This window comes from Solanum verrucosum, unplaced genomic scaffold (assembly GCF_900185275.1).
Source record: "Solanum verrucosum unplaced genomic scaffold, falcon-dt-bn FXZP01000203.1, whole genome shotgun sequence".
Taxonomy (NCBI): Eukaryota; Viridiplantae; Streptophyta; class Magnoliopsida; order Solanales; family Solanaceae; genus Solanum; species Solanum verrucosum.
Genome location: NW_026020815.1, coordinates 304,250 through 330,228, shown reverse-complemented (window position 1 = coordinate 330,228; position 25,979 = coordinate 304,250). Strand labels below are relative to the sequence as shown.

Sequence of the window (25,979 nt, the reverse complement as noted above, 5' to 3'; positions counted from 1 at the left end):
AATTTGAATTACGCACTACAAAACTCATTCAGGTGTGATACTTCCACAAATTTTTTTCCATATTCAGGGTGAAGACAAATTAATTCAATTCAAGGGAAATAACACTATTTGATCGTTATCAAATATTTACCAAGCTCTGATTACCTTTGAATATGGCTATTTACAGCTAATATGCCTCTCATTATGAAATTGACTCATATATACTCTTACAGTTATACAAATGACTAACATATACCCCTACCGTTGCAAAATGAGCTCACATATACCCTTCATCAAACGAAAGTGAAAAAATTAGTTTTAAATTTATATTTTTGACTGTAAATTTTAAAAATAATAATTAAGTAGGGGTATATATGATCCTCCTAGCAAAGTTCAAGATATATTTTAATTTTCCATATATAAATTGTTTTTTGACTTCTTTGATTATTATTATTTGATTTTCTTATTCTTATTTTATTTTTTTCTTTCATTTTTAATGTAAAGAAAAAAAAATTAAAACTAATTTTTTATGGCTATATTATAATTTAGAACTATTTTTCCGTTATATTGTCAAATAGTTTTTGTATTTGGAAAAAAAATGAGGTAAAATAATAAATTTTACAAGAAAATTAATGAAACATGGATAAATTTGACCACCAAAATAATAAATTAAAATTAGTCGTTAAAAGAAAAATAATTAAAAAAATAGGTGTGAGGAGGATCAAATATACCCCATATGGATTTTATAGGCTAACAGCCTACCTCTAATTTTCCATGATATGTCTTGGATTATGTCTTATAATGTTTATAATAACTATTTGTCCAATTAAGTGAAATCTATATAAAGGCTACGATTTCTAATTATTTTATCATCACTTTCTTTGTAAAATATTTTAGTATATCTAAAAAAAAATGGGCGTGAAAGGTAAGTTGACTGCTTCAATAGAAGTGAATTGTGGAGGACACTTAATTCATGACCATTTTTGTCACACCCCAAATTCGGATGTGCTGGCACGTGTCCTATTTCCCACCGGACACGTCAGCCTAACCCAACCACAACGATAGAGAAGTAGAAATATGAGAATAAAAGAAATAAATAAGCGGAAGACTTTAATTAAGACTCAACACTACCCAGAATTTGGTTGTCACATGTACAAACCTCTAAATACAGAATTCGATAAAAATATACAAGTCTAGAGTATAGTTCTCGAATAGAACAAAACTGAAGTAAAGATAACTCAAGGGCACGTCTGGATTGAACCGCTACCTCTCGAGTATGTCCCGAAGCTCAATCTGCTAAAGAAAAATACTAAGCCGAATCTGAGAGAGCTGTCAACCTACACAATTGTGTAGAAGCAAGGGTGAGTACCAAAACCACAGGTACTCGCAAGTAACTCTAAACTAAGCAAAACTAGCAGCTACAAACAACTCCTTTCAATCCCAACCGAACCACCGAAACTTCAATCTAGCAGCAAACCAACCAACCTATACTAAACAGATCATATTCAACAGCCAGAACCAACAGTATATCCTTATCAACCTCAGATCAACAAATAAGAGCAGGTAGATCAAATTCCACATAAGAAGGGTAAACCGATACAATCCACACATCACAGACAAAGATAAGGCAAATGCGATGCAAAATGCAATAATGATGTCATGTAGTCGTGATGCATGTTGTCCTACGATACACATCTGTTGACGTAATCAGTCCGCGCTGAATACTCAAATCAGAACCCATGGGGGCCACACATGGACATGTATCACCGCCGGAACCAGATCCCATCGGCATCCAAATCGCTAGCCGAAGCTAGTCCATCTCATATATCTCTACCGGAGCTAGTCTCAACTGTGTCTCATATCCATTCATCTTCATATTAGTGTCTCGAACTCATGCAACAGATAGTTCACACATGAATGAATAATGAATATGCACATGTCATCAATCACAATCATATCACGATCACATCATAGTATTACACATTATTGTCTCAATCACAACCATATCACGACCACATCATAGTGTTACACATCACCTGTCTCAATCACAACCATATCACGACCACATCATAGTATTACACATCACCTGTCTCAATCACAACCATATCACGACACATCTAGTATTACACATCATCTGTCTCAACACAATGTCTGTATCAATCATAGCCTACTCATGCTCTTCTATCCCCTCAATATCAGTTATCACATGACTTATTCAACAAATTCAAGTCACATATAACATATTTAGCTCGTTTTATTCCCCATCTTCATTTACAACAATTTCAATCAACAAATAAAACTCATCCTCAATCCCCATTACTCCCCAACACAATTAGGAAAGTAGTCATGCGTAGTCTAAGAGTTTTACAAAGTTTGGAAGCACTTGCCTTAAAACGAACTCCAAAAGTTACTTGACTTGAGCTTTCCTTTCCGAGTAAATTCGGATCACGATAATCTATTCAAACAATTATTCACAATCACAATTCGAGTCCAATGACACCAAAATCAAGAAATTTAGGGAAAAAGGGCAAAACGGTCCAAAAGTCTCATACCGGAAAACGATACCCAAATCTGGAAATTTTTGATGTAAAATGATCCTTAAAGTATTTGGAAGCTAATGGTGAAAACAATTTGAAAACGGAGTTGAAATCAATTCACAAACTCAATTTGAAGGAAAATTCACGTTCTTGAAGAAGCCTAAAATATTCGGATCCGAAACCCCGACTCGAAAATGAAATATCTCTTGAAAAACATCTTACCATGCTTAGATAAGTTCAAATATGAAATTTCATCAAAAACGGAGTTAAGATCGACCTTGAAATTCTCATTTATCAAACTTTAACTTTACCGGGAAAGTCCAAATTGTACGCGGTTAATATGATGAAAATAATCGATGAATCAATAATTTTATGTTAAATCAGTTTACCCATAACATAAGGATCGTAAATATACCTTTTTCATCAAAAAGGGAGTCCAAATCGATAAAACCCCAATTTTTCCCAAGAGATTTACGGATAGGAAAAAAAAAACAGATAAAGAAATTATGAGAAAATGTCGAATTGAAGATTGAATACTAACCCTCATATTAATTCAAGAAGAAACCCGTAAGAATCACTCCATTCCGATCTCTAGAACTCCCGATATGTTCAAAATACCAAATGAACACAGTCTGAGATTTTTATAACAGTACATGACTGTTATGCACCAGAAAAACAGCAGTTAATCTTTCACTAAAAAGGCCGTAATTTCCTCATACGATAGTGAAATGACCGATTCTTTTTGTAAATGTCTTAAATAATGATACGGACCTGCTCGTTCAATCGGAGCTCAATTTCATGCTCGTTTGCCCAGTCAAATATCATTTCTACTCGGTAAACAATTATTTCTTATTTGAGATAAAAGTCCAATCTCGGGTTAGCGAAAATGCACCAAAATTTGCAGATAAGTCCTATAATTCATGCTCAAAATTTCAGAACCTTCGAATAATTTTTCGACCTTTAAAACTAATAATGAACCCTTTAGTTGCCACAATTTGCTGAAATAGTGTCAAAGCATCCAAGAAGCTTAAAAGCTCACCCAAAACTCATTTGGCACTTCCCGAACACAAACCAAATATGCTACTAGCTTGAAAATGACATTTCGGACTCAATGAAATCGTCGGAATTTGAATTCGAGGTCTCCTTGACCCGGTATCCGATAAGGCGTCAAGAAACTAACTTTAGGCTCAAAAACTCGAAACGCACTCGGGGACTCTAAAAATTCAACCAAGACTCATTCTAGACTTAGAATCACCCCTTGAATCCAACGGTGCCTCGAATTCCATTTCGAGCACGGAACCTCGTTTGTTGACCAAAGTCAACTCTTGATCAAAATTTCACAATTTTTGCAACTTAGGACCTCAAATCTTCGTTTTAACTCCAAATTCGACTCCGTAAATTCTCATAGACCCGTTTCGACATTCTAAAACTGCTGGAATCGACGGAAATCTATTCGAGTCTCAAACTCCAAATAACTCGAAATAGCACTTTTAACCAAACTTTAACTCTTAAAAACTCAACTTTTCAAAAACTCAACTTTTCATCAATTTTTCTTCAAACCAACTTCGAAAATACAACAATTAGGACTCGGGGCAACTATCGGGAGGGGTAAAACGGTCATTTTATGAAAATTTCCAAAAATGACCTTTAGGGTCATTACATTATTCACCACTAAAATCATGTTCGTCCTCGAACATAAAGTAGAAGAAGGCAAAAATACTCGACGCTATCACCCCGAGGTGAAATTTCCGAACTCAATAATTACTACTCCAAACGAACCCATTCTTAAACCTTATCCCAAAAATCCATAAAAGGATTCCCAAATCAATCTTGACAACTTAACCCTCAAAGGGTTATTTAAACCACCGACTAACTCAAAGACTGAATCTGAATCTAAGATCTCAAAACCACAACATATTTACCATGACAAACCCCTAATCATGTAACCAGAGAGAAATTTGGAATCAATAACCACAGAAAAATCAAGGATGAACCTAAACCAGTCACCAAGCTCTCACAACACACGAACCATCACCGACTCTAGAAAAAATCCATTCTCATTACCACATTTCCACAAGTCTGAGTCATACTAATCTGATGCATATTCATCGAGCACCCATCTTGGAATAATCACGCTTATCTAACCCACAGATAGAAATGATCAAGTATCCAACTGATGATCGACCCATCCAAGCATATAAAACCTCTAAGGATGCCACCAAAACACTGAAGTAGGATCCGTAATTGTAGACAATTCCAGCAAGGAAGAACTAGGCCACGGGCCACTAAGCATCGAACCACACGTAGCTGAACCATGCATACAGGGGCAAGATAAATACCAAAATAGCCAAAAACTGTAGCCACATACGGTAGCCTCTCTATACCTTTCCAAAAGCAAGATGACGCTTGTAGAACTTCCGAAAACCTTCCACCACCCCAATACCACATCGAACCCACTATCTCTGAATCGGCCCACCCACACAAGTATTCTATTCTGCCAAGAGAGCATGAATCGGTCCATCCGATTCACCACTAGGCATCCACCCACAAAAGTAAAAACACGTCTGAACATAGATAGAGAATCATAATCCAAACCATGTCTGAAATGAGGTAGGTGGTCACATAAGAATATACAAAACTGAAATTGAACAACCCAAGATATCCCTTCCACAATGTCCATAACACACCTTCCCATTCGTCTGACTTCACAATAGCTAGTCCGGCCTCATAACAATCATAGACATACTCAATTTATCCATTTTCGCATACTCTTTACAATAATCCATTAAAGCCAACAATATCAATACTACCAGAACATCAAAGTCACACCGGCCAGTTACTTTACCCTCAGACGGCCACTAGTATCCAGTCATTCTTAGAAACACATCGTTGCTTCCAAAATTTTGAATTATGGTCCTTCCTCCTTCCATTGAAGCATTCCACGATCGATATGGGTCTCACCCAATCGCTAATAATCCAAGTTCTAAATGTCATAGTACCTTTTCATTGAGATGAAACTATTGAATCACGACCAATATCGATTACACGCGATCTTTACTTACCCAGCTTCAACTATTATTCAAACCATCATATATCTCATGCCGAAACTTGAAGCAGTTCTTGGTCACTCCAATAATTCTGTATACTATGAGCACACAACCTCTATTTACCATCAAGGTCTATGTAACGCGTTACAACAGTCTGGATAATTCCATAAATAGAGTTATCAACCCAGTTCAAAATCCTCAATAACCATGTAGAGCTATAAGTCCTTCCGGTTGGACACTCGTAAGCCACCTACCATAAGCTGAACAATTCAAACCAATTCAAAAACTGCAGAATTCCTCATACATCAACGTTTACCACCAATACCAATACCAAGTGTTCAGAAAGTAGCTGATAACACATCATACATTTATGGTGAACCAGTCTACCTTGCATTGTCATATCTAACATAAAAGCAGAAATTTACACAATCCTCAACTTCAAACTAAGGATCCACACGTGATGTCTTATTCCTTCACATCTCTTAACTTATATCCATCGCGCAAGACTCTTGTTCTTCCCGTAAATCATTTATCATTATAGTTTCTTGGCCAAACATCCACCGCATATTACCTTTTACCTTAAGTCAAACTTCTCAAATGAAACTTCATCGAACTCTTCTACAATCACAAGTATTTAACTGCTACAACTCAAACCATGCAAAAGTCCTTCCAATGGCTAAAAAGTTGATACAACCAATCATCTCTTACCTTGCCAACCCACATCTTGACAAAACCAACCCGATTCCTTTTTAATCGTACCTTCTCGCTAAAATCCTTAATTGCCTTTACACGAGTATACTTGTTAAAACTTTCTTCATCCATGGCTTATTGTTGCCCATTTCTTTTGATTCATCATGAAGTCATTAGTTCCCAATATAATCATGACCACCCAAGAGTCGTACCTCGTCCTAGAAACAAGACAGGATCGATTCACTTAATCCACCACTATAACATTCCTTATAATTGATGCTTAACTCAAGCGTTCATAGTAGCAACCATTTGATTTTTCAATCGAGAATGCAACATCAACCTTTTGACCCGATTAGGTGAAACAACTGACAACTCAGATTTCTCCGCTTCCATATATCACTAGTACCACATCATGAACAACCGCTAAATCTACCACTAGAAGACATCAGATCCATTGAGAAGGTCGTACTCAAACAACATGTTCATTTACACTCATTAAATAGTTGCAAAACATTACCAAAACACTTCAGTCTCCGGCCGAAAATGATATGCACAATTTCGTAAGCCCGATCGATGACAGAAACAACATAGCCCATAACCCTAACCAAGATAACACGAGTACCATCGTAGTCGCCGTACAATGACCCTGTAATGATATACACCCACACTATAAAACCACCGTAGAACTTCTGATTTTGGTTGGTGCAACTTCATCATCATAATATACTACGCAATCCATTCCCTTATGACGAACTTCACAAACTGTAGTTTCCAAAGTCGCAACACTCTCAACATAGTCATTCTCTTACTTACATCATTATTCATTGTCTAGCCACTTCCGTCGTATAAGTCACACATGCACTATTCTCGTTGTTGAATAAATGACTGGAGAACTAAGACGTTCTTGAAGTCTCTTAATAAATATTCATCTTTCAATACCATAAACTCAAAACACATCCCTTGGCCACAACCTTACTCACTCGTCTCGAAGAGAATTCCATGTCTGATCACACTTCCTTTCCACAAGCCTATCACCCCGCATCAAAACCAGATCTAACACTAAAATCACGCGATGACACCTAAACTCGAACCCACGCAGGACCAACCACGAGTCATTACAATGAGAGAGAGAACAGAGTGAAGTGATAAGAATTAGATCAGACCAAAGACGCACGATAGAGAATCAATTGATAAAGATATTTCCTAAAAGTCACCATAGCCTCTCGAAGATAAGTACAGACGTCTCCGTACCGATCCTCGAGACGCTACTTAGACTTGGCTTGTACACGTGAGACCTATGAACCTGGGCTCTGATACCATTTTGTCACACCCCAAATTCGGATGTGCTGGCACGTGTCTATTTCCCACCGGACACGTCAGCCTAACCCAACCACAACGATAGAGAAGTAGAAATATGAGAATAAAAGAAAATAAATAAGCGGAAGACTTTAATTAAGACTCAACACTACCCAGAATTTGGTTGTCACATGTACAAACCTCTAAATACAGAATTCGACTAAAAATATACCAGTCTAAGAGTATAGTTCTCGAATAGAACAAAACTGGAAGTAAAGATAACTCAAGGGCACGTCTGGATTGAACCGCTACCTCTCGAGTATGTCCCGAAGCTCAATCTGCTAAAGAAAATACTAAGCCGAATCTGAGAGAGCTGTCAACCTACACAATTGTGTTGAAGCAAGGGTGAGTACCAAAAACCACAGGTACTCGCAAGTAACTCTAAACTAAGCAAAACTAGCAGCTACAAACAACTCCTTTCAATCCCAACCGAACCACCGAAACTTCAATCTAGCAGCAAACCAACCAACCTATACTAAACAGATCATATTCAACAGCCAGAACCAACAGTATATCCTTATCAACCTCAGATCAACAAATAAGAGCAGGTAGATCAAATTCCACATAAGAAGGGTAAATCGATACAATCCACACATCACAGACAAAGATAAGGCAAATGCGATGCAAAATGCAATAATGATGTCATGTAATCGTGATGCATGTCTGTCCTACGATACACATCTGTTGACGTAATCAGTCCGCGCTGAATACTCAAATCAGAACCCATGGGGGCCACACATGGAACATGTATCACCGCCGGAACCAGATCCCATCGGCATCCAAATCGCTAGCCAGAACAAGTCCATCTCATATATCTCTAGCCGGAGCTAGTCTCAACTGTGTCTCATATCCATCAATCTTCATATTAGTGTCTCAGAACTCATGCAACAGATAGTTCACACAGGGATGAATAATGAATATGCACATGTCATCAATCACAATCATATCACGATCACATCATAGTATTATACATCATTTGTCGCAATCACAACCATATCACGACCACATCATAGTGTTACACATCACCTGTCTCAATCACAACCATATCACGACCACATCATAGTATTACACATCACCTGTCTCAATGACAACCATATCACGACCACATCATAGTATTACACATCATCTGTCTCAACATCAATGTCTGTATCAATCATAGCCTACTCATGCTCTTCTATCCCCTCAATATCAGTTATCACATGACTTATTCAACAAATTCAAGTCACATATAACATATTTAGCTCGTTTTATTCCCCATCTTTCATTTACAACAATTTCAATCAACAAATAAAACTCATCCTCAATACCCATTACTCCCAACACAATTAGGAAAGTAGTCATGCGTAGTCTAAGAGTTTTACAAAGTTTGGAAGCCACTTGCCTTAAAACGAACTCCAAAAGTTACTTGACTTGAGCCTTTCCTTTCCGAGTAGAATCCGGATCACGGTAATCTATCCAAACAATTATTCACAATCACAATTCGAGTCCAATGACACCAAAATCAAGAAATTTAGGGAAAAAGGGCAAAACGGTCCAAAAGTCTCATACCGGAAAACGATACCCAAATCTGGAAATTTTTTATGTAAAATGATCCTTAAAGTATTTGGAAGCTAAGGGTGAAAACCAATTTGAAAACGGAGTTGAAATCAATTCACAAACTCAATTTGAAGGAAAATTCACGTTCTTGAAGAAGCCTAAAATATTCGGATCCGAAACTCCGACTCAAAAATGAAATATCTCTTGAAAAACATCTTACCCATGCTTAGATAAGTTCAAATATGAAATTTCATCAAAAACGGAGTTAAGATCGACCTTGAAATTCTCAATTTATCAAACTTTAACGTTACCAGGAAAGTCCAAATTGTACGCGGTTAATATGATGAAAATAATCGATGAATCAATAATTTTATGTTAAAATCAGTTTACCCATAACATAAGAATCGTAAATATACCTTTTTCATCAAAAAGGGAGTCCAAATCGATAAAACCCCAATGTTTCCCAAGAGGTTTACGGATAGAAAAAAAACCCAGATAAACAAATTATGAGAAAATGTCGAATTGAAGATTGAATACTAACCCTCATATTAATTCAAGAAGAAACCCGTAAGAATCACTCCATTCCGATCTCTAGAACTCCCGATATGTTTAAAATACCAAATGAACACAGTCTGAGATTTTTATAACAGTACATGACTGTTATGCACCAGAAAAACAGCAGTTAATGTTTCACTAGAAAGGCCTTAATTTCCTCATACGATAGTGAAATGACCCGATTCTTTTTTTGCAAATGTCTTAAATAATGATACGGACCTGCTCGTTTAATCGGAGCTCAATTTCATGCTCATTTGCCCAGTCAAATATCATTTCTACTCGGTAAACAATTATTTCTTATTTGCGATAAAAGTCCAATCTCGGGTTAGCGAAAATGCACCAAAATTTGCAGATAAGTCCTATAATTCATGCTCAAAATTTCAGAACCCTCGGAATAAATTTTTGACCTTTAAAACTAATAATGAACCCTTTAGTTGCCATAATTTGCTGAAATAGTGTCAAAACATCCAAGAAGCTTAAAAGCTCACCCAAAACTCATTTGGCACTTCCCGAACACAAACCAAATATGCTACTAGCTTGAAAATGACATTTCGGACTCAATGAAATCGTCGGAATTTGAATTCGAGGTCTCCTTGACCCGGCATCCGATAAGGCGTCAAGAAACTAACTTTAGGCTCAAAAGCTCGAAACGCACTCGGGGACTCTAAAAATTCAACCAAGACTCATTCTAGACTTAGAATCACCCCCTGAATCCAACGGTGCCCTCGGAATTCCATTTCGAGCATCGGAACCTCGTTTGTTGACCAAAGTCAACTCTTGATCAAAATTTCACAATTTTTGCAACTTAGGCCCTCAATTCTTCGTTTTAACTCCAAATTCGACTCCGTAAATTCTAATAGATCTGTTTTGACATTCTAAAACTGCTGGAATCGACAGAAATCTAATTCGAGTCTCGAAACTCCAAATGACTCGAAATAGTACTTTTAACCAAACTTTAACTCTTAAAAACTCAACTTTCCAAAAACTCAACTTTTCATCAATTTTCCTTCAAACAAACTTCGAAAATACAAGAATTAGGACTCGGGGCAACTATCGGGAGGGGTAAAACGGTCATTTTATGAAAATTTCCAAAAATGGCCTTTAGGGTCATTACAATTTTCACACCAAATCTCATCTTATACCCAACATAACCCCTTGCAAGATACTAAGTTTTGAGTTTCTTAAAGGTGAAACCATAAAGGTTGGTTCAGTTGTTAGCTGGAAATATAACGATGGTAATATATACACTTCCCCTCTCTCTATATATGGACCAATTTTTTATAAGTTTAGGTGTGTTTAATTTTAGGAGAAAGCTGATTTTCAATGGTATTTTTCATAAAAAGGCTATTTGATGATTGAGGAAAGTCCATTTCTATATAAGTATCTTAATTTTTAACATCATATTACTTGATCCCAAAGTTTATGTACTCTATAAGGTTCAACGGGAAATAAAAATGTGCAAAATCACTAAAATTGTAATGAGTAATCAACTTCTTAACCCATGTTTGCAACATAAATGTTGCATCCGTCAAATTTAGAGTAATGCTTGTTAATTTTCACGTGTTTGGTTGGATTAAATGTTTTGAAAAATATTTTCTAAATCAATTTATTTTTCTTAAATTTAAGAAAAATGACCTCCCTTCAAAAATTAAGGAAAATATTTTTCAAAACTGTCCTCCAACCTCAAATTACAATTTTTTCTTACCTCACCCCGTACCCCGAACCCCCACCCCCCATTCAAAAAATAAATAATAATTAAACTTTAAATATTTCTCTTTTTTTAAAAACAAAGTGGGGATCAGGTCTTGGTTGTCGGGGTCGGATCCTGATTTAGAAGTTGAGTCTCGAATCGAGTGTCAAAGTCAAAATCTGAATTAATAGATCGTGTTCAAGTTCGGGGGTAGGGGTCAGGTCCTGGATCGGATATCCAGTCTCAATTCAAATGTCGGGTCTCGGGTCAAAAGTGGGGATCAAGTCTTGGTTCAGATCTTAGGGTAGGATTTCAGATCTGTCGTCGGGGTTGTGTGTCCTAGTTCGTGTGTCGAGTTCATATCCTAGATCGATTATTGAGGTTGGTTTTCCGGTAAAAAATTATTGTATACTCTCTAGTTAAAAATAAAAGATAGTTTCTTAAAAATGTTTTTCATTCACAAACCAAACACCAAAAAATATATTTTGAAAAATATTTTCTACTCACCAACCAAACATGAGAAAATAAGTTAGAAATCCACTTGTTTTCGAGAAAAACATTTTCCTTCGAACCAAACACACCCTTAAATTCTGAACTAGTGTCTTTTGTTTGCTCTAGCTAATATTTCAACATTATTAATCTTTGATAATAATTTTTTTTACCATAACACTCCTAATTATGTTCTGAAATATGATTCAACTTTAATATATACTTTCCATAAAATATTTTTACTCACCAATCAAATATCGTAAGACATTGTACAAATATATTACAGATTTCATTGGAGAAAAAGAAAATAAAAGAAAAACCTAAAGAAATAAGCTAAAAGTATGTAATTGTGAATGTTTATATATTTTATGAGGGTTTAAAAGATGGAGTAGCCTATTAACTATCTCTTATGTTTTTGACTTCATTAATCGTATAGATGGACAAGATAAGATTATAAAGCATGTGATTGAAGCCATTGATCCTGAAAGTAAATCAATCACTTGGAAAGTGATTGGTGGAGATGTGTTAGAGTTGTATGATTCCTTCACTGTTATTACGTCAAGTGATCAGCATCGGACTACATGGACATTTCTATACGAGAAGAAAACTGAAGAAACTCCAGAACCTGTTGTTCTATTGGGTTTTCTCATTGATCTGACAAAAGATATTGAGAGTCACCTTCTCGAGTGATACATATGAAAAACATGTGTGTGTTTACACACATACATATATCATATATGTGTGTGTTTGTGTTATATTAGCTAGCTAGCTAGTTCTAACTAGTTAGCTAGTGTGTGAAATAAGTTGCATTATGTTTGAAGAATGTATTACATATGTACTCCCTCTCCTTCTAGGGATTGTATTCCCAATGTTTGATATATGTAAGATATTATGAATAATTGCAAGTTTGAAATTTACCTTTAAGTACTCTATTAATAAAAACAATGTTATATTTAAAAGCATGTTATCCTCATTGTTTTTCTGTCAATTATATTTTGTTAGACTTCTTTAATTAGTTATAAGATGGGGAATAACATTTATAAAATGTAGTATTTTATCAATAGCCTATCAAACCGTGTTTTGTGTAATCCTTTTCCACCTTTATATTTGGTAAATTTAAAAATTGACTTGTGATTTTTGTGAATATCTAAGACTTTTAAGCAGCTACTTATGTTACATTTCTTATAAAATTGTTAATTTGGTATTTATTTAAAAGTAAAATGTATTGGCCAATACTCTCCTCTATACATTAAAGTAAGTTTAACCATCAATCTATAGACTTATGTTTAAGTCTTGGAAACTATAACACAACATCTTAGATGCAAAGCTACCATTTCATTCATCCCGCTTCAATACGAAGTCTGACATCATTGTCAATCTCTTTATTTTTTGAATTATAGACTCATGATACTTGGAACTTTATCTCTTGGATATGACTTGTGCATCGATCTAGACTTCCACCTCTATTTCATATGTTACATGCTGAACTTGCATTTCAGTTACTCTAATTTATTCTAGTTTAATCTAAAACCCTTAAGGATCATTTGGTCTGAATACAAGTTATGATGGGATTAATTATGCTAAATTAATTATGATGAGATAAGTTATGCTGTGATTAATTATGATGAAATAAGTTATTTGAAATTATTTCTTATTGACTGTTTGATTTGTTGTATTCAAAATAATATGCATTGCATAAATTTTAAGAACAAGTTATTCTTACAAAAATACCGTTCACTTTATATAGTTTTTTTTCAAAAGATTTTCTTTGCAAACTTAAGTTATTCATTCTTAAAAATAAAACTTTCATCTTATTTAACTTAAATATTTTTATTTGTGCATTCTCATGATGGTGTTGTATGTGTTTAAAAATAAAACTTTCGTTTTGTTTAGCTTAAAAATAAAATTTCCATCTTAAGTGTGCTAAAGTAAAAGAAGATTTATTATTTATTTATATATATTAAATTTAAAAACAATATTATAATTATTCAAATATACTTCAAATTCAAGTATTTTAATCTTAATAAAAATAAATAAAGTCGGAGTAGTCGACACAACAGACACACATGGTTGATTGAGAAAACGGAACCCATATAACAATGAAGAGTCATACAAAGTCATAATATGTTAACTTTGAGAAGACACATAATTATGTGTCAACATTGTTTTTGTGATCGAAAAATGTATACAATTAAATAGAAAAAATTAAGTAATCACTATCTATATCTATCTGTATTTTTTTAAAGAAAAACCAACTCCTTGAAATGTTTAGATTAGATTTTTTGTGCTATATTATTGATTTGATTTTGGTTTTTCTTTGATTGGATTTTAGTAATATCAAATATTGTGATTTTTCAAAATTTAAAATCAAACCAAATTAAATATTTATTTTAATTTCATTATGATTTAAGCGCTCATTTGATCTGAAAAGGTTTTAATAATTACAATTTTGAATAAAGTCTTAATATCATTAAAAGGTGTTTTTGTGTAGATAATTGATTTTCATCACCACGCTCTATCCAAAATCATTTATCATCACCACCAATCTCCTCTGCAATCACAACTACCATGACTGTCAATCACTAGCATATCTACCACCTCAACCATTATAGTTATATCCACGTCTGCTATCATCACTATCAATCAATCACCATTATTGTCGTCAACCACCTATGTTATCGCAACCACCATTGGTGCCAACCAATACTATCATCTACTACCATATTTACCTCCTCCATCAATATAATTATATCCACTGCCACCAAGACAGTCATTATCATTGTCGTCACCTCCATCATCATAACTAGCACGGAAAAGACATAGATTTTCCTTTGAATTTGTTCCGAAAAGTCAGTTACACACTTAAACGATCATAATGACTTATTACACACTTTTACTATTTAAATAATTTAAAGATAAAACTAATAATTCACGTCAAATTCAGAAGTGTTTTCAATAGTTCTCTCGTCCAGAAAACGGAACCATATGACAATGAAGAATCATACAAAGTCATAATATATTAACTTTGAGAAGGACACCTACTAATTGCGTGTCTAGAATATTGTTTATGTGGTCGAGAAATGCATAATAAAATAGAAAGATAATTAAGTAGTTATGCCTACGGATCATATTGATACCTGCATATAAGTTTATGAATTTAGAGCCATGTTATATGCAAATACTTTCTAGTTGTGTTGATGAGTATATATCTTACACTTATTATGTAATTAATGTTGTGGAGTTGCCTGAGCTACTTGCTTATGATTGCGGATGCGAGACGTGCAAACCACGTATACTTAACTAATTGTATTATTAGGATCAAAATAATTAGGTGTCATGCGAAAGCTAATAAAGCGAACCTTAAAAGATTGTGAGTAAGAAGAAAAACGATAAATATATCAAAAGAGACATAAACATCTAATGTGGTTCGATCAACCGACCTACATCCACGAGAGGAGATGAGCAATCCACCATATAAAAAGTAAATAATATCGAGAGAAATAACCTCATACAATTCACTCAGAATAAAAAGAGGTCCACACAAGTGTACGTTTCTCCACCTATACAAAACTCTCAAATTAGTCCCTAAGACTACATTAATGTGAATGATACAAAGTTAGAAGGAATGAGCCTCCATTTATAGATTCATAAGTTTTTTCCTACAAGAAAAAGATTAGCCAAATATGAAGACTTTGTGTTTTCCTTTTAGGAAAAAAAAAAACACAATTATGATAAGAAACTCAGGAAAAATCCCGAACATATATAAATATGTAAGTTTTGGTTTAAAAGCACTAGACTTTTTAAATTATTAAGAGTTCTTAGAATATGAAATACACAGTAATATCATAATATTTGTTTCACCAATAACGAATTTCTTTTTATTTACTAAATCAAGATATAATATTGTACAATAATATCATAATATCTGGTTCACTAATCAAGTTTGCCTCTTAAACTTTTTAATGAGTTTTTAAAATTTTATTTATTTCTAGGATTTATATTTACCTGACATAAAAAATAATTTATTTGTCATGAAATATATTTTTTAATGATAAATTTAGTTAAATAATTTAATTGATGCAAATGCTAAGTTGAGTGATTTTATTAATACAAAATAAAAAGTTAAATAATTTTACTGGATAAATTTTTAAAGTTGGATAACCTTTCTATATCAACTCATGTTGTTATTAAAAAAAGAAGAAAATAAACTAACCCGAAAAACATAATTAAGAGAAACAAAATTCATCGAATATTTACAAAAGTCATTATTAAATTTATTCACAATACCATGAAAAAAAAGTATTAACCAAAAATATCAAAAGTTTTCGTCGAAACTCCAGAAACTTCAACGTAATAACTATTCAAGACCAAAAAAATTGATAGAACATAACTGAACTTATACCTCAAAAATTACACCAAACTCTTGAAATACATCAAAAATAACATAAACTACAAAGTCTATTGTAACTATCCGATTCTTCGTTACTCAAGGGCTGTGTGAAATTTCAAAATCCTGAAAACAAGGTTTCAAATTTAAAAATTTGAGCACACGATGAAATTGATTTACTTTAAAATTGACCGGGCTGACGTCAGCCCGCCGTAGCAGAAAGCCTCCCGCTATATGGTCGCACCGCTATAGGGGGCTGACAGGAAATCATACCCTAGTTATATGACTTCTTTTATTTTCCTCCCACTTTTGGAAGGGAGAGAATAAATGAGAGTAGCTCTAAAAAACCTCTAAAGGCACCCGGGGCAAGGGAGCAATGGATAGGTTAGATTTTCTTTAACTGAGTAGCTAGACTCATTTTTACTGCATTAAATCTTGTGAATTTTTGGAGATTGCATGGCTTATGACTAAGGTGATTGAGTCAGTCTTTGCATGAGAACTTGAGGAAGTGTAGTAGGTTCATTAACAAAGTTAGTGGTAGTCTAGTATTTGGGAATATCTATGTGATAGAGGGGTTATGCTATGATATGATATGATGGTGACCTAAAGGGTCGGCCTGGAAACCTTAAGAGTGACAATTTTAAGGGTTGAATGTTTAATGATCGAGTTGGCAGTGAAATGTGGTAGGAGGCTGGGATCAAAGTGTACTAGTTTATGGGCATCATACCTAGGACGGTAAAAACATGTGAATGAAGACTTAGGGCTGTGTAACTTTCATATTGCATGTTTCCTTTTGAATGTCTACTTATATTATATGGTAGGTTCGGATCGACCGATAATCTCTACTAGTATGTATTGTTTGTACTGATATTGCTCTTGCTATGCCACTTGTCATAGTCTAGTAGTAGGATTCAGTGATGTTCCATAGGTGAAGATGATGGTGATCTCCGACAACTTCTACTAACCTTCCCTTATGGTGGGAGATGTGTCTTATTTCCTTTATAAATTGTATCTTCTTAGAAGCTTTTGTACATGTTTAGACTAGTACCTTGGATAGTGTTAGTGTGTTTTTCTTGCAAATAAAATTGGTTTTAAATCAAGTTAAGGGGTTTTCAACATATTAGTAGGATGTTTTGTTCACTTCCGCATGTTATGATTAAGCTTTAGGTTGAGGGTTCTCCTATATATGTGGTAGAATTGGTGCCCACCCGGCTCGAAGGATTGAATTGTGATATCTATACTTTCAAATGTGAGTTTTCTTTAAATATTTTTTATTTTTATTAAACTTGTAATTAGGATTTGATATATATCTAAGGACGAAAATACTTATGTTTGACTAACTTAAATGATCAAAGACTACTCAAATACTCTCTCTATCCCTAGTTACTTGTCTACTTTTGAATTGACATACTTATTAAGAAAATAATTATTGACATAGTAAGTTTACCATTTTACCCCTATGAATTATGAAATGGATTAATTAAAAACTTGAGATTTTCAAGAAGTTTTACCCTTTTCAAAGTAATTAATTGAGTGTATAATAGGTAAAAAAATTGTTCTTTCTTGATTTGTCAAAATAGACAAATAATTAGGGACAACTAAAAAAGGAAAAATAGATAAGTAATTAGGGATAGAGTAATACTTATGAGACTATTCCAAAATGGGCCATTTTTGGCATTTTCTCCATAATGGGCTAATAGCGTTATAGTAACTTTTCATACAGCCACTTGAAATCTATATAATGCCTACGATTTTTGTCACACCCTAAATCCGGATGTGATGGTGCGTGTCCATTTTTCACCGGACACGTCAGCCTAACCCAACCACAACGATAGAGAAGTAGAAATACGAGAATAAAAGATAATAAATAAGCGGAAGACTTTAATTAAGACTCAACACTACCCAGAATTTGGTTGTCACATGTACAAACCTCTAAATACAGAATTCGAATAAAAATATACAAGTCTCAGAGTATAGTTCTCGATTAGAACAAAACTGAAAGTAAAGATAACTCAAGGGCACGTCTGGATTGAACCGCTACCTCTCGAGTATGTCCCGAAGCTCAATCTGCTAAAGAAACTACTAAGCCGAATTTGAGAGAGAGCTGTCAACCTACACAATTGTGTAGAAGCAAGGGTGAGTACCAAAAACCACAGGTACTCGCAAGTAACTCTAAACTAAGCAAAACTAGTAGCTACAAACAACTCCTTTCAATCCCAACCGAACCACCGAAACTTCAATCTAGCAGCAAACCAACCAACCTATACTAAACAGATCATATTCAACAGCCAGAACCAACAATATATCCTCATCAACCTCAGATCAACAAATAAAAGCAAGTAGATCAAATTCCACATAAGAAGGGTAAACCGATACAATCTACACATCACAGACAAAAATAAGGCAAATGTGATGCAAAATGCAATAATGATGTCATGTAGTCCTGATTCATGTTTGTCCTATGATACACATCTGTTAACGTAATCAGTCCGCGCTGAATACTCAAATCAGAACACATGGGGGCCACACATGAACCATGTATCACCGCCGGAACCGGATCCCATCGGCATCCAAATCGCTAGCCGGAGCTAGTCCATCTCATATATCTCTAGCCGGAGCTAGTCTCAACTGTGTCTCATATTCATCCATCCTCATATCAATGTCTCAGAACTCATGCAATAGATAGTTCACACATGGGATAAATAATAAATATGCACATGTCATCAATCACAATCATATCACGATCACATTGTAGCATTACACATCATCTGTCTCAATCACAACCATATCACGACCACATCATAGTATTATACATCACCTGTCTCAATCACAACCATATCACGACCACATCATAGTATTATACATCACCTGTCTCAATCACAACCATATCACGACCACATCATAGCATTACACATCACTTGTCTCAATCACAAAGTCTGTATCAATCATAGCCTACTCATGCTCTTCTATCCCCTCAATATCAGTTATCACATGACTTATTCAACAAATTCAAGTTACATATAACACATTTAGCTCGTTTTATTCCTCATCTTTCATTTACAACAATTTCAATCAACAAATAAAACTCATCCTCAATCCCCATTACTCCCCCAACACAATTAGGAAAGTAGTCATGCGTAGTCTAAGAGTTTTACAAAGTTTGGAAGCCACTTGCCTTAAAACGAACTCCAAAAGTTACTTGACTTGAGCCTTTCCCTTCCGAGTATAATCCGGATCACGATAATCTATTCAAACAATTAATCACAATCACAATTCGAGTCCAATGACACCAAAATCAAGAACTTTAGGGAAAAAGGGCAAAACGGTCCAAAAGTCTCATACCGGAAAACGATACCCAAATCTGGAAATTTTTGATGTAAAATGATCCTTAAAGTATTTGGAAGCTAAGGGTGAAAACCAATTTGAAAACGGAGTTGAAATCAATTCACAAACTCAATTTGAAGGAAAATTCACGTTCTTGAAGAAGCCTAAAATATTCGGATCCGAAACCCCGACTCGAAAATGAAATATCTCTTGAAAAAACATCTTATCCATGCTTAGATAAGTTCAAATATGAAATTTCATAAAAAACGGAGTTAAGATCGACCTTGAAATTTTTCAAACTTTAACTTTACCGAGAAAGTCCAAATTGTACGCAGTTAATATGATGAAAATAATCGATGAATCAATAATTTTATGTTAAAATCAGTTTACCCATAACATAAGAATCGTAAATATACCTTTTTCATCAAAAAGGGAGTCCAAATCGATGAAACCCCAATTTTTCCCAAGAGATTTACGGATAGGAAAAAAAAACCAGATAAAGAAATTATGAGAAAATGTCGAATTGAAGATTGAATACTAACCCTCATATTAATTCAAGAATAAACTCGTAAGAATCACTCCATTCCGATCTCTAGAACTCCCGATATGCTCAAAATACCAAATGAACACAGTCTGAGATTTTTATAACAATACATGGCTGTTATGCACCAGAAAAACAGCAGTTAATCTTTCACTAAAAAGGCCGTAATTTCCTCATACGATAGTGAAATGACCCGATTCTTTTTTTGTAAATGTCTTAAATAATGATACGGACCTGCTCGTTCAATCGGAGCTCAATTTCATGCTCGTTGCCCAATCAAATATCATTTCTACTCGGTAAACAATTATTTCTTATTTGCGATAAAAGTCCAATCTCGGGTTAGCGAAAATGCACCAAAATTTGCAGATAAGTCCTATAATTCATGCTCAAAATTTCAGAACCTTCGGAATAATTTTTTGACCTTTAAAACTAATAATGAACCCTTTAGTTGCCACAATTTGCTGAAATAGTGTCAAAGCATCTAAGAAGCTTAAAAGCTCACCCAAAACTCATTTGACACTTCCCGAACACAAACCAAATATGCTACTAGCTTGAAAATGACATTTGGACTCAATGAAATCGTCGGAATTTGAATTCGAGGTCTCCTTGACCCGGTATCCGATAAGGCGTCAAGAAACTAACTTTAGGCTCAAAAACTCGAAACACACTCGGGGCCTCTAAAAATTCAACCAAGACTCATTCTAGACTTAGAATCACCCCCTGAATCCAACGGTGCCCTCGGAATTCCATTTCGAGCACCGGAACCTTGTTTGTTGACCAAAGTCAACTCTTGATCAAAATTTCACAATTTTTGCAACTTAGGACCTCAAATCTTCGTTTTAACTCCAAATTCGACTCCGTAAATTTTCATAGACCCGTTTCGGCATTCTAAAACTGCTGGAATCGACGGAAATCCGATTCGAGTCTCGAAACTCCAAATGACTCGAAATAGCACTTTTAACCAAACTTTAACTCTTAAAAACTCAACTTTTCATCAATTTTCCTTCAAACCAACTTCGAAAATACAACAATTAGGATTCGGGGCAACTATCGGGAAGGGTAAAACAGTCATTTTATGAAAATTTCCAAAAATGACCTTTAAGGTCATTACAATTTTTAATCATTTTATCATAACTTTCTCTGCAAAAGTTTTTTGCTAAATCTAGAAAGAAAATATGGGCATAAAAGGTAAGTTGATTGCTTCAATAGAAGTGAAATGCGGAGGACACTCGATTCATGATATTCTTCACACCAGAACTCAACAAATACCCAACATAACCCCTAGCAAAATACTAAGTTTTGAGTTTCAGGAAGGTGAAGCCGTAGAGGTTGGTTCAGTTGTTTGCTGGAAATATAATGACGGTAATATATACATATTTCCCCCCCTCTTTACATATGAATCAATTTTTTACGTATAGCTGTGTTTGATTTAAGGAGAAAGTCAATATCCAACGAATAATGTTATTATACGCAATATAAAAATATGCATAATTATATTAAACTCATGTTTGCTCAAGTTGTGAAATGGGTTCAAATATGAAAACATAAACGTTTCACCCATTAAATTACTAATATTTCGACATTAGTAATCTAAATAATAATTTGTTTTTTCTTACTATAACACTAATTTTCTGAAATATGATTCAACTTTGATATATACTTTCCATAGAATATTTTCACTCATCAATCAAATACCATAATACAGTTTACAAATACTTTATAGATTTCATTGGAGAAAATGAAAACCAGAGTAAAACCTAAAGAAATGAGCTAAAAATATGTAATGATGAATGTTTTATATCTTTTTAATTACGAGGGTTTGAAAGATAAGAGTAGCCTATAATTAACATCTCATATATTTTCGACTTCATTGATTGTAGATGGAAAACCTAAGATTGTAAAGCAAGTGATTGAAGCTATTGATCCTCAAACTAAATCAATTACTTGGAAAGTAATTGGCGGAGAACTGTTAGAGTTCTATAATTCCTTCACTATTATTACATCATGTGACCCTCAATGGACTACATGGACATTTCTGTACGAGAAAAAACTGAAGAAACCCCAGAGCCTCTTGGTCTGTTGGGTTTTGCCATTGATGTGACAAAAGATATAGAGAGTCAGTTTATCAAGTAATGGAACACCAATTTTCATTCAATGGAGCCATAGTTATTTATATGAATAAATAAAACATATATGTGTATGTTTATACACATAGATATATGTGTGTTTGTGTTATATTGGCTAGCTAGCTAGTATGTGAAATATATTGTATTTATGTTTGAAGAATGTATTACATATGTACTTCCTCTCCTTCTAGGGATGTATTTCCAAAGTTCGATATATGTAAGATATATATATTATGAATAATTGCAAGTTTGCAATTTACCTATAATAAAAAACAATATATTATATGTAAAAGCCTGTTATTCTCATTCTGTTTCTCAAGTGAATTCCTAAATAGTTTCACTCTCTTTTCTTCCTTCTCTCTAGAATATTCTCTGAGATCCCAACGGTAACTTATCGGCGGAGAAGCTGAGATGAGCATCACCATTGACCTTCTCGGTCCAACAATAACTCAATCCCCAGACTGTAATGATCCAAAATGAACGTAATGACATTTGTCTTATCCCACCAAGAAAAGTCAGCTTAAAACTCAAATAACAACTAATAATGCGGAAGTAAGGCAGAAATGAAATTCTAACACAATAAGATAATCCAGAGAACATAGCCAACTTAAATAAACTCATAATACTTAATTGTTACGTGTACAAACCTCTAAAGTGTTATAACATAATTGAAAGAAAATACAAGTCTCAAATGACATTGTTTCTAGAATATAACAAGATCATAAATAAGGAGCAAGAAGATCCGCTGAGATGACAAGCAACTACACAGGTTCGCAAACATGATCCCCATCTCTTCGAACGTGATGGGTTGGCCAGACACAGGTTCAACAATCACAAAGCATTCAAATTTCCATGAAAAGATCCTTGGAATTCGTTTGAAATACCGCATGCACAAATCAAATATGCAATCTGACTAAGCTCAACATTTTGGACTCAATGGAACCATCAAAACATGAATTTGAGGTCTTCTTGATCCGAAATTTGTGAAAGTCGCAATTAACTAATTTAAGGCTCAAAAATATCAAACTGCACACGGAACTTCCAAAAAATCAACCAAGGCCTCACCTATACCTAAAATCATCCTCTGTATCTAAGGGGATCGTCGGAAATCCAATTCGAGCATTCTAACTCCAAATGTTATTTAAATTCAGCCCAAGGTCTAAAATCACTTAAACTTCCAACTTATGACATCAAATCCACGAAACACCTCCAAATCAGAAAACGATAACACTCCTAGACCAAATTCTGTATTTCGGAGTTAATGGAACTGACAGTACTCCATTCCAAGACTCAAAACTTTGATTGTTACCACAAATCACTCTTAAGGACTTAACTCATGCAAAAACTCGAAACTTTCAAAAATCATTACTTTTTAATCAAATTGCAAAACGAACTTCATGAACTGATCAATGACTCGGAGCAACTATCGATAGAGATAAAATGATAATTTTATAAAAATTTCCAAAAATGACATTTTGAATCATTATATAAACCCTTTTCTTCACAAACAACAACCCTAAATCCCCAATACAGTGAACTCCCAATCCCCACAAGACTCCCTCCATGCTTCTACTAGCAATACTTCTGTCACCAACACAGGTATATTCACTGCTATCATCACTATCATTGTCAAACACCATTACTATTGTCAACCACCTATATTATCACAACTATCATTAGTGCCAACCAATATTGTCATCCGCTATACCACATTTACCATCTTCATCATTATAATTACATTCACTACCACAATCGTCATTATCACTGTCGCTACTTCCATAATCATAACTAGCAGTTAGCATCGATGTCAACTACCATCAAACATTCTTCAGCCACCCTCATAAATATCGTCAACCACTAACATTACCAAACTTCACCATACATCACAATCCACCACTATACTAACAATCGTTGACATCACATAAGTCACTATAACACCAATCACCTCCAACATCATCACCACTATTATTACTAGCTACTAGCATCAAACATTACCATTACAAATCATTTCCATCATTATTAGCGAATATAGTTGTTTAACTTTTTCTTATCAAATAATAACTTTCAATATTTATTTGCTTTTTAAAAAAAATTATATATGTATTATGTTTACCAATAATTAACTATGCATATTCAGATATAAAAAAATAAGTAAAAATTAATTATTCAGTGTTCAAATTTAAAGACAATATCTTAATTATTTTGAAGGCTATTCAAATTCACATATTTTAATCTTAATAAATACAAATGAGTCCCCTATAACAACGAAGAGTCATACAAAGTGATAATATATTAACTTTGAGATGGAGACCTACTAATTGCGTGTCAAAATTGTTTTTGTGGTCGAGAAGTGCATAATAAAATAGAAAGATTTGATAATTAGGGGATTACCTATTTAATGTCTATTTGTTGATGATGTCTATGGATCATATTGATACATATGTGTATAAGTTTATGCCTACGTGTTGTGTTGATGAGTATATAATTTACAAATTATAACTTTTATTGTTTATGATTGTGGATGTCGTTGGAGTTAATATCTCGAAAGATCATTCAAACTTTGAAAATTTATCTAGTAAAGTCATTAAATTCTGTTAGAACTACGTACGTACATTGTGAATGCTACTTATAAGTTAGAAAGACCTCTATTTATAGATTCATAAACTTTTTTTCCTATAAGAAAATTTTTTATCCAAATGTGGAGACTTTGTGTTTCCTTTAAAAAAAAGGAAGAAGAAAAACGCAATTATGATAGGAAACTAAGGAAAAATACTCAACATGTATCATAATATTTGGTTCACTAATTAAGTTTGCCCCTTAAAACTTCTCAATTAGTTTTTTAAATTTTTTTTAATTTGTGGAATTCATGTTTATATGGCATAAAAAATTATTTATTTGTTATGTAAGATGTTATTTTAACAATAAGTTTAGTTAAATGATTTAACTGATATAAATATCTAAATGAAGTAATTTTATTTATACAAAATAAAATTTAATAACTAAATTTTCAAAGTTAAATAATTTTTTGAGATATCAACTGACGTTGTTGTTAAAATCAGAAGAAGATAAACTAAACCCCAAAAAGTTAAATTAAAAGAAAGAGAGAAGCAACAAAAAGAGAAAAGAAAACAAAAAAATTAACGGAGCCAACTAAGAGAAAAGGACATTAAGAGGGAAAATAGGAGAAAAGTAGAAAAGAAAACAAATTGAAATGAAAAGAATAATACGTGTGAGGAGGATCTATGATAAATTTTACAAGAAAATTAGTGAAATATAAATAAATTTGACCATCCAAATAATAAATTTAAATTAGTCCTTAAAACAAAAAAGTAAAAAAAAAAAAACGTGTGAGGAGGATCAAATATACCCCATATGGATTATATATTGTTTTAAAAAATAAAATTAAAATTAATTTTTCACTTCCGTTAGAAGAAAAAGGTATTTGTGAGCCAATTATATAACAGTAAGAGTATGTATGATCCAATTTATATCAGTTCTAAATAACAAAGTTGAAAGGTATATCAAACTCTTTTCCCTTAAATTTATTCAAAAGTACTATGAAAAAAATTAATTGAAAAAATAAAAATTTTCTGTTGAAATTCCAGAAACTGCAACATAATAATTACACAAGACATAAAAATAAATTTGACAAAAATCACCAAACTTACGAAGTTACGCCTCAAAAAACTGTATCAAACTCTTGAAATATGTCAAAAATAACA

General features: G+C 33.7%; 2 protein-coding genes and 1 pseudogene across 2 annotated transcripts in view; all 3 read left to right on the top strand.

Annotated features, from left to right (window-relative positions):
- Positions 1-25,979, top strand: part of LOC125813446 (kirola-like) — a 436,501-nt gene that overhangs the window by 110,262 nt on the left and 300,260 nt on the right. The gene's annotated exons all lie outside the window — the stretch shown is intronic.
- LOC125813477 (kirola-like) lies at positions 892-12,569 on the top strand. Its single transcript, XM_049492981.1, has 3 exons — positions 892-964; positions 10,822-10,935; positions 12,316-12,569. Exons 1-3 carry the CDS (start codon positions 892-894, stop codon positions 12,567-12,569), a joined length of 441 nt encoding a protein of 146 aa, XP_049348938.1.
- On the top strand, positions 21,307-22,264 carry LOC125813468 (kirola-like; annotated as a pseudogene).

Bases quoted from the DNA above. Each gene is read 5' to 3' on its own strand.
- LOC125813477 (XM_049492981.1), top strand. From the start codon at position 892: ATGGGCGTGAAAGGTAAGTTGACTGCTTCAATAGAAGTGAATTGTGGA. The intron at 965-10,821 runs GTCACACCCCAA...ATTACAATTTTC, and splicing joins CTTAATTCATGACCATTTTT to ACACCAAATCTCATCTTATA. The intron at 10,936-12,315 runs GTAATATATACA...TTAATCGTATAG, and splicing joins TAGCTGGAAATATAACGATG to ATGGACAAGATAAGATTATA.